This window comes from Hydra vulgaris, chromosome 07 (assembly GCF_038396675.1).
Source record: "Hydra vulgaris chromosome 07, alternate assembly HydraT2T_AEP".
NCBI classification, from domain to species: Eukaryota; Metazoa; Cnidaria; class Hydrozoa; order Anthoathecata; family Hydridae; genus Hydra; species Hydra vulgaris.
In genome coordinates this window covers 40,549,486-40,560,000 of record NC_088926.1, presented here as the reverse complement: position 1 = coordinate 40,560,000, position 10,515 = coordinate 40,549,486, and the positions used below count along the sequence as shown (strand labels likewise).

Below are 10,515 nucleotides of genomic sequence, written 5' to 3'. Positions count from 1 at the left end.
AGACCGCATACAATTAGTTCCCTAGCGGAAGTTAAAATTTACTTGGCAGATATGGTGTTACCGCCAACCGCAAATCTTTTTTTCATCAATATTTTTATCTTATTGATAATATATTATTATTTATTGAAAACCAACCTAAATGGCCACCTAGGCCAAATTAGGATCAAACCTAATATTACAAGGTAAACTAAAGCAACAAATTTAAAAATACAAAAAATTTCTTTCTGATAATCTATATTACAAACATTTCTCAATTACAACTTTTATCTTCCCGATTTCTTAATTATATCTTCCATGTTCCATAAACACAGAAAGGTTTCATCAAGTTATTTCTGTAATGGAACAAATATATCAGGGTTGTTGGAATGAGGTTGTGCTTGCAGATTACTGTTGGTTTGCGTGTAGGGATGCTCCAGAGCTTGTCTACAATAGGAAGGCAAAAAGATCACAATCTAGTGACGATACCCCATAATCATCTTTAACCATATTAATTTGATGATCATGATTTCTTTGTTTAAAACTGTTAGAATATATCTGCAATAAAAAAAAATGTACTTTAAATGTTATTAGAATATGTAAATTATATGTCATATTGCTCTGTTGCAAATTAACTGAAATAAAAATTTATTGCTATTGTATATCTCAGAAACCAGAGCTAATAAAAAATTTTCGTTGTCATTTTCTTTTTTCTCAGCCCAAAATTAGTATAATTTGAATAAAATTGCTAAAGATACAAAAAAAAAAATTTTTTTTGCTTACCAGTGTAATTTAGATTGTTGTAATAAGTTATAAGCACTATATTTAAATGTTAATTAATATTTCATTATTTAAAAAAATAAAATATTAGGTCAGGAGAAACAGACTTAATGAAGTGACATCTTATAAGGTAGCCTTCTAGATTCTTAGAAAATTATAAATACTAGCTGGCCGGACCCGAAAATTGGGTCACGTTAGGTCTGTTTCACACCTACCATTTATATACTTGTTAAAATAAATATTTACTCTTTATTTCAATGAAGACAGAAAATAAATCATTTTGGCTTTAAGTTAAATATTAATATTTTATGACTTTAAATTAACTTTATATCTTTAATTAAATACCGGGTTTGGAAGCCTAAAACTTAATATTTTTTCCGACTTCCTCTCCCTTCTCCTCCCCTCTCTAATTGCTTATGAGTTGTAATGTAGAAACATTAAAAATCATAAGCGATACTAGTTGATTAATACACGAGAGTGAGGGTGGAGGTCGGTCGGAGGACGTTTAATAATTTTTACTTGTTATCAACAAAAAAAAACAAATCACAAAGTTTTTCACTACATAATAAGAATCATTACATTATAAGAATTACATTATAAGAATCATGAAATGACATGAAATTTTTAAATTAATCAAAACTAGATTGTTATATATCAAGGTTTTTAATTCAGTATTTTAAAATTGAAAAAATTATTAAAATTGAACAATTCTACAAAAAGTTATGGCATTTTGAGTTCCAAAGTTTTGATATATGGACTTCTTGAAGAAACTGTGATCAAATTTAATGTTTTTTTAACTTAAAACGTCATAACTTGGTCAATTCTTATCGAAATACATACAACTTGGTATCAAAAGATAGGTCTAACGAAGGACAATATATATATACAAATAGTATACAAAGGGCGCTAGAGGGGCGTCTACAAAACTCTTTATTATATTGAAAAATGTAGATTTTTTTAAAGAAAATATTATTATTTAATTGAAATTCATAATTTTTTTTGTATTTTTTAATATATTCTAACAGGGTACCATCAAATATGATTTGGATGCTTTAGGTTGATAGGCTAGAAGTCCTTTTGGCTTCAGGCGCACCCTCTGACCCAATATCAAGATTATTACTTTGTATCTTCATATAAAAATGCATGCAATTTAGTATCAAAAGAAAGAAAGGTTTTAGGGATAAATGCGTGAAAAGGGTACAAGAGGGTATTATTCGTAAGCTCTACTTAAATAATATTTTTTTGTAATACTAAATAGTATTTATATAAAACACAAATTATTCATAAAAAAATCAAACTCAACTATATATAAAAAATTAATATACAAAAAGATTATATACAAGTATCAACTTAATAAATATATACATACACACTATACATGCACCTATCAAGAAGTGTATATAGATCCAGCTAAGTGAACCTATATAAACTTATTTATAAGTATATTTATAGTTGTTAATAACTACGTTCCTGAATCCTCTGCCATCCCTCTTCCATCATCAGGCCTCTTATGCGGAAGACCCTTTTTGATTTAGGCCTAGGGTGGCTTTGGCGCCAAACCATGAAATCACTCATAGACAAGTCTATATTTAAAGCAAAAATATTAAATGAGTGTTCGAAAAATTAAAATGAAAAACAAAAATTAAAACACAGTAAAAAACTTACCAACGAGGTCTTGGTTTTCACTCTGGGTGCAAGATGGCAGTAATGACGTGGATGAAGCTGGTAAATTTAATTTTTAAAATTTGTAATATAAAATAAGTTTAATAAAAATTATAAAAAATAGTGTTCATTTAGTAAAAAAACCATTTAAAAAAACAAATTTACAACATCATTAAGATATATCTACCAAGTTCCTCCCTTTTGCGCCTCTTACCTCCTTTAGTGTCTAGAGTGTCTTTAGTGTAATGGAAAGTGAGAAATACCTTTTATATTGTCACTTCAAGACAACTTGCACAGCATCAAGACAAGCAGAAGTCATTTTTTTAAGCTGGTTATCAATGAAGCTTATACAAGTGTTAGTGGTTAGCAATGGAGCAAATATTGATTTTAAAATGTTAGGGGCAAGAGTATTCCCAAAAAATCTGTTCTTCTGCAAAACTGAGCAGTTGGATTAGATTTACTATTTTTAATTATTAGCAAAACTTTGTTTCACTAACTGACTACCAGAAACATGATCAAAAGTTGCATCCTCACCTAAAACATAAAACTTTTCCATTCAAGGCTCAGTAGGGAGTTTTACAAACAATGCAAGCGCGCACATTTCTTTTATTGCAGTTTTATTACAAAATGCCTCTCTTAGAATTGCAAAATTTTACATTTTACTGTTCCAACAGTGAGGAAATGTTTAAACTCACTGTAATGCTTGATAAAAATGAAACAATTATAAAAAAGAATATGAAGCGGATTTCCATGATATCTAGGAAGAATACTTCGTAGTAGATCATTTTCATTTAAAAAATTTAGAAATCCTTGTGGATCACCTTTGACATCTATAAACCTCATTTTGCTCATGGCTAAAACAATTTTAACTGCCATTCAATCATTTCAAGAGAACATTCAAGCGACATGAAACTGCACACTCAAGCGACATGAAACTGCAATTGTGTCAAGAGGATGGAAATGGCAGTTCAGCTCATTCAAACTCTTGCCCCAAGCTGCACAAACTTTGCTTATAGTAAAATGGTTGACTGCAACTCTGTCTGACATTGTGTTAAATATACTTTCAATAATCGAGTTATGACATTCATCAAAGCTACTTTGGTAAAAATCTGAATAAACAAATGCCATATAATCAATTGAAGTGCATATATGACTTTCATAATCAAATACTGTTCCTCCTGGTAACTGATCTAGAGCAAACACAAGACATTTATCTTAAGATGTTAAGTTAATGCTATTATTGTGGACACTTTCTTGTGTTGTAGCATCAAACCTAAGAGTAGGATTATTATTATGCATAGCCCACTCTGCTGCTTGCAAATCTGAAATAATGCCAAGTTCACAAGCTCTTTGCTCAACAGTACTTCGATGAGGAATATTATTAAAAATAACACCCATATAATACCCTATTTTGCTCATAAGATATGGAATGTTACTTATTGGTTATATTACACAACAGCATATTATAAATTATTATTCTTATTTGTAATAAATATGTTTTTTCATCTTCTTGCATAAATACACTTTTTTCCTCCTTAATCTGGAGCAAATCAATCTCCAAACTAGCAATTACCATGTTACTTGTAAAAAAACAGCAGCATTATGCTTAGTTATGCTTTTCATTCAATTTCAAAGCTTTTTTTTCAGCTTTAAAGTGACGAATCTGCTCACTGTAATTTTATTTTTTTGTGTGTGTTTTTTCAGATCTGGTAAAATCCCTTAAAGCTGTAATTATTTTTTCTTTTTGATGAACATTTTGTCTTAGAACACGTAATTGGTTTGGCATGCTGTTTAATTCAGCTTTTAAAATTGCCAACTTGTTCCAGCATTATTTGTAAGAGTTAGCTTTTTTTGTTTTATAGGGCCTAATTTCTCTCTAAATATATGTTTAATTACGCTTCATTCGCTATAACCTGCAGATGTTGATGTTCAACTATTTAAAGGAGATAAAACATTCATATTGGTATATGAAACATCTGAGAAGCCTGATGATAATACAATATTAGGCAAACTTGATATATGGCTTAAAAAAGGTTTATTGCAAAATTCATAAAAAGGCTTACTATCCTCAGCCCTGCTATAATTTCTAGATTAATTCAATGATTTATTTATGAGACTTTTAACCTGATTTTTACATGTTTCTATCTTAAAATGTCTAGTGACTTGTTGAGTTGTTTTGAGAAAAAAATCACTATTTTTTGTAAATGATAAAAAAATATGTCCATTTCTACAAACTGTATTACACTCTGTATTCGAGTCAATGCCTATTCGCGACAATTCAAAATTAGCAGTTAAATACTTTTTGCATTCACTATAAAACACAAACTTTGTTTTTGGCCCCATGATAGCAGAAAAAAGTTTAATTATTATAAATAAAATATAATATATTTAAATAATGGTAAATATAATGACATTAAAATCCTCCTCACTGCAAGTGTATCGCATTATTGAAGTTTAAAAAGTTATCTAATTAGAGTATAATGTTAAGGTGTTCGAGTATGCTTTTTTTTCAATGAAATTTGGCAGGTTGTAAGAAAAAAGGTTATTAAAGGTGAGAGAATATAATAGAAAAATAAACCAGCATTCCTTTGATATATACTTCATGTCCAAACAACAATAAAATTTTACCTAATTGGAGTAGAGTTTTAAAGTGTCTGAATATGCTTTTTTTTCAATGAAATTTGGCAGGTAGTAAGAAAAAAGGTAATTAAAGGTGAGAGAATATATTAGAAAAATTAACCAGCATTTCTTCAATATATACTTCATGTCCAAACAACAACAAAATTTTACCTAATTGGAGAAGAGTTTTAAAGTGTCTGAGTATGCTTTTTTTTCAATGAAATTTGGCAGGTAGTAAGAAAAAAGGTTATTAAAGTTGAGAGAACATATAAGAAAAATGAACAAGCATTCCTTCGATATATACTTGATGTCCAAAAAACAAGCAAATTTTAAACAACAATAAATTTATAATAAATAAAATTTTAACTCAAAGAAATTCATGTAAAATTAAAGTTCCATAATTCTAGTATTAAAAAAATATCTATGTTGATACATATTTTTAAAAAATAACAGAGCAAAACAAGTTCATACCATGCAACTTTTCAACTAACTTGAAAAAGCGTGTCACAGATTTTGGCCGAAAAAACGGCTTTGTAAAATCCGGATTTACGCGTACCTATTATAAAGTTTTAAAAATTTATGAAAGAAAAAATAAACAAAAAATTCATTTAATATGCTGATAACAACGCAGCATTTCAAAATAGAGCGTAAATCAAGCGTAACCGTGCGCACGAAGTTTTTAAAGTTATTATTTGCTTTAATATTTGTATTTTTTGTTTTATAAAGTTCAGTCAATAAACTCTTAAAACTAAAGTAATAGTTATTTTTATGGCTTTCCTAGGCGGCCCATTTGTTATTGTAAGTATTTGGAGTATTAATCACTTATTACATACCGCTGATGATACCAGAAAAATGCGCAACTAGTTTCAAGTTTTAGATTTGACATTTAATACCACTCGGTCGTTCAGACTTACTAAATGAGTGGACAGTTATTATACACAAGCGCATTAAAATTTGCATATTTCAAGAGTATTAAAAATGGCTACGGATACCGATTATAAAAAATTTCTCATTAACGAGCCAATTTTTTTAATTTTTGGCAATTAAATAGGCTAATAGTCGTTTATTAAAAGGAAATTATTATAAAATTAACTTCCAGTACATAAAGCAATGATTCATATAATAAATTAAATAACCTTTCAAAATAAATAAAATGTACTTTCACCAATAGCTACTTTAGTGTGTTTTGTTTATTGTTTTCAAATCCTTTTTAAAAAATTTTTGAGAGTAGATATTTATTATTTTTTACTTTTTCAGATAGATGAACTTTTTATCTTATTAGGAATGTTTACTAATATTAGTGTTCAATTTTTTTTCAAGAATAAAAGATATTTTTTCAACATTAACTTTTTGTAAGCTGTTGCTTTGCTAATCTAAAGTCACATTACATAATTATATTGATTTTATGTAAGTTTATATAAATATATATATATATATATATATATATATATATATATATATATATCATTGACCATAAGCTAGAGCTCACTGATTTTTTTTTATAAAAACATTAATTGAGAATAAATTGAAATTTAAAATGTTTTTATATTTTTATTTTTTAATGTTATGAGTAAAATCTATATGCGCTTTAAAAATACAAAAAAAAAAGATATAAACATAATTAGATTTAGATAGCACAAAATAAAAAATATGAAACATATTATTTTAAATAAAAAAAAAGATTAGACGAAAGTTAAGGATATGTTTCGAATAATATATAAAAACAATAATTTACAAAAAAAAAAACCATAAAAAGTATGGCCATCAAATAATCGATAGTATATAAGTCCTGCATAATTCATGCAGGCCCTAATGCCTACACTGTCACTTCCTTGCTTGATTTGTTTTCATGCACAATTCAAATCAAATCACATTTGAGATGATCACTGTATATTTAATAATATATACACGATATATATTCATATTCAGCATGTATCTTACGTTTCTTAATTACAACTTTCAAGTTCGCAATTACATCTTGATAGGGTGTAGTCACCGCAACGAGTTATACTCATTACGGTGTTACGAGTGAACTCGTACTTCGGCACTGGAGAAAAAATTTCTTCCCATAGCCAAAATACGTGTATACTCGTAGTTTTTGTCAGTTATATTCAGAATAAAAAATATTATCGAATTATTTTAGATTAAAAATATTTTATTTATTATAATGTTGATATCTAGCCTTGGCAATAAGAATGAAACCGCGAAAAACAGCCTCGGCAAAAATAATCATTGCAGACATTATGGCTCGGCAAAGAAACAAAGCATAGTTTAAAATAGCTCGGCAGCGAACGTGTTAAAATACGCGCTAAAAAAATTAATTTAAGAAATTTAATTTTTACTAATCGAATGATTTTGTATTGGCGAATGCTTTAAAAAGATTCGCTAATATTAATTTGTTTTATAGTAAAATGTTTGTATATCGGCGAATTTTTTAATCTACGAACAAAGAAGTTCTATTGGTTCAAAAAATACGCTGATTTGGTGAATTAAAGGTCCAGAATATTCCGAAGAATTTTTTTATGAAATTTGTATTAATAGAGTTTTGATAAGTTTATGTTTATATTTCTAGTGTAAATTGTTATAAGTACATATTATCGCTGTCCTCTCCGTCCACAATTGTTATAAGTATATATTATCACTGTCTAATCCGTCCACTCCGGACGTTAAATGGAGATAAACCATTAAATTGGAGCTGCTCAGTTTTGGCTGAGTGGCAACTAAACCCTTAAGTAGGCCATACTAAACCCCTAAATGGGCCAAAAACCCCTTAAATGGGCCAAAATATGGAGTATCGGCTCCTTAATAGCACCGCCTTCTAGGGCCCTGTGTAAGTCTGGTTTCAGCTGCAGGTAACTCTAGTAGGTTGGTAAAAAAATAAAAAATAACGAATTTTGTTTTAATACGTTGACTTATTGTTGGAGCTACACACACAGATATTTGAAAGATTTAATAAAATGGCAGCGTATAAACTTATTAATAACATATTTTGATCTATATTATTAAAAAGTTTATATATACAGCGTATAATATATACATATGTTAGCTTATACGCTGCCTTTTTATTAAATTCAACTTATATAATCGTATAACAAGAAAATGCAATCGATTATTCGGTACTCCTTTAACTAAAGTTTCCGTTAAAATTTCAGTTTTATTCCTAGCACAAATCTTACAGCATATTTTGTAAAATAAAAAATAAAAATATAATTCATTTGGAATGTAATTTGTTTGGATACTGATCATTATAGACCGCTGATTCACGGGTATAGCACGTTGCGGAATTGTTTTTAACATTTTTAAAGATACTGCCTAAAGAAAACAACGTTCTAACAATGTCATAGTAACTGAATGATTTAATTGTTTCTTTTGTTCGTCGTACTACGAAGAACAGTTTGAAATATGTAAAAACAAAACTCAGGCCAACTACGCAAAGCGCGAAGTGGTTAAAAAAATCAGAAGTACACAAATAAAAGAATTTATACTAAACTCTTTGATAAATTGAATAACATTTGTTTCGTTATTAAACAATTATTACTAGTAAGTTTTTACTATATATAAAAGAGTGTGGCTTAATTATAATTTAAACATTATAAAAGTCGAAGTTTATCAATTACACTAAACTTAATTTATAACAATTTAATCAGGCAGCTTTTATATTTTGTAATTGTCTCTCATCAATCCAGTTAAACTTTTTTGTGCTTGATTATTTTTTGAAATGTTCTCCAAACATCTGAAGAGCCGTGGCCAAGTTGTCGCAAATAAATATTTTACGCGTGGTCAAGATTAGAGTGCGATCGCACGCCAATTTCCGACCAAGCCTGATTTTCATAAATTTTTCTAGAAAGTATTCCCTATAGATTTTCAATTCATTCAAGATCTGAACTTTTTTCCAAACCAAGCTTTTGTAAGCTTTGAGTTATGGATAGCATCATTATCTTGTTGAAAAGTAAAAGTTTCACCTATCAATTCCTCACCATGTTCAAGCAAACTTATTTCTAATAAGTCAATGCACTCCTGTGAATTCAATTTTTTTGAAATTCACGCCAGTGTAATTTTTTAAACAAAAGAAAAAGCCTCCAAAACCATAACAGTTCCACCAGGCCCGGTTTTGAGCGTAGGCGACGTCGGCGACAGCCGACGGCGGCACTTTTCTAGAGCGGTATTTTCTTAATTTATTTTGTGTTTTCCCAAAAAAAAAAAATTTTTTTAATTTTTTTTTTGTAACAAGAAATTATTTTATTTTTTTAAAAAATTTCCAAGTTCTTCTACGTACTCACTCCATTTTTATAAATTAAAGTTATGGATTTTGTAGATTATAACATTTCCTATTTGTCCACAAATTTTTTGCTTAGGCGGCGTGTATTTTACGGGAACTTTAATACATACTAATTTTTTCAAATAAATAATATAGTAATAAAAGCGTTTGTTTGTATACATGTTGAAAAAATGCAAAAAAATTGGCAGTTGAACTAGAAATTTTTGAAGGATTTGATGTGGATGATCCCGTACGCGTACGCAGAAAGAGTAGACAATTCCTATACGAAGGTCGTGATGAACCGATAGTATCACCAGAACAAAACTTCAGAGTATCTTTTTTCAATCGAATATTGGACATCGCAATTCAAGCAATAAATGAAAGATTTACACAATTATCGGAATATAACGAGTTATTTGGGTTTCTTTACAATATCGGCAGCAAACACTTTACGGATGATGAGTTATTGAAACACTGTAAGGACTTTCAGTTAGCGCTTATGTCTGATGACCAATCTGATATCAACGGGGTCGAACTTTGGTATGAAATTAAAGCTATTGGGAGACGACTTGATACTTCCAATAGCGATCCAAAAAGTGTATTAAAATGTATTTACACATCTAATGTTGTCGAAGTATTCCCAAACCTTTCGATAGCTCTTCGCATACTACTAACGTTACCAGTCACAGTTGCTAGTGCTAAAAGAAGCTTTTCAAAGCTGAAAATAATAAAATCCTATTTCAGATCACAAATGTGTCAAGATCGTTTAGTTGGTCTTGCTACGATTTCCATCGAGAAACAAATTGCTGATCATTTGGACATAGAAGATTTGGTTAAAGATTTCGCAGAATTAAAAGCTAGGAAAACTCACTTTTAATTACGATTTGTTTTTTATTTTTTCATGAATGGAATTTGTTTTGTTTTTAATTTTTGTATAAATTCAGTTTTTTTATTTACTTTGTTTTTGTGTAATTTTTCGTAATAAAATAAAAATATATTAAAGTTTGATTTTCAGTGTTTTTCTATTTTCCTTCAAATTGGAAATTATTGCATTTTTAATTTTTGCGGCGGCAAATTTGCATCTCGCCTACACATAGAAAACTGTTAGAACCGGGCCTGAGTTCCACCACCAAAGTTACGACTCATCCGAGATTCTTTCTCTTTTCGAGGATCGTGCCAGTAATATTGATAGCCATCAGAACTATCTAGATTGAACCTTT

The 10,515-nt window shown here is 29.0% G+C and overlaps 1 protein-coding gene and 1 long non-coding RNA gene across 2 annotated transcripts; one reads left to right on the top strand and one right to left on the bottom strand.

Annotated features, from left to right (window-relative positions):
* Window positions 1-200: 200 nt before the first annotated feature.
* LOC136082487 (uncharacterized) lies at window positions 201-5,638 on the bottom strand. The gene is made up of 3 exons (XR_010639722.1): window positions 5,509-5,638; window positions 2,422-2,478; window positions 201-2,339 (listed from the first exon to the last, which is right to left on the bottom strand). It is a non-coding gene; the product is annotated as an uncharacterized LOC136082487 (long non-coding RNA).
* A 3,320-nt stretch (window positions 5,639-8,958) lies between these two features.
* Window positions 8,959-10,172, top strand: LOC136082793 (uncharacterized). The gene is made up of 2 exons (XM_065802216.1): window positions 8,959-8,986; window positions 9,505-10,172. Exons 1-2 carry the CDS (start codon window positions 8,959-8,961, stop codon window positions 10,170-10,172), a joined length of 696 nt encoding a protein of 231 aa, XP_065658288.1.
* The last annotated feature ends 343 nt before the right edge of the window (window positions 10,173-10,515 follow it).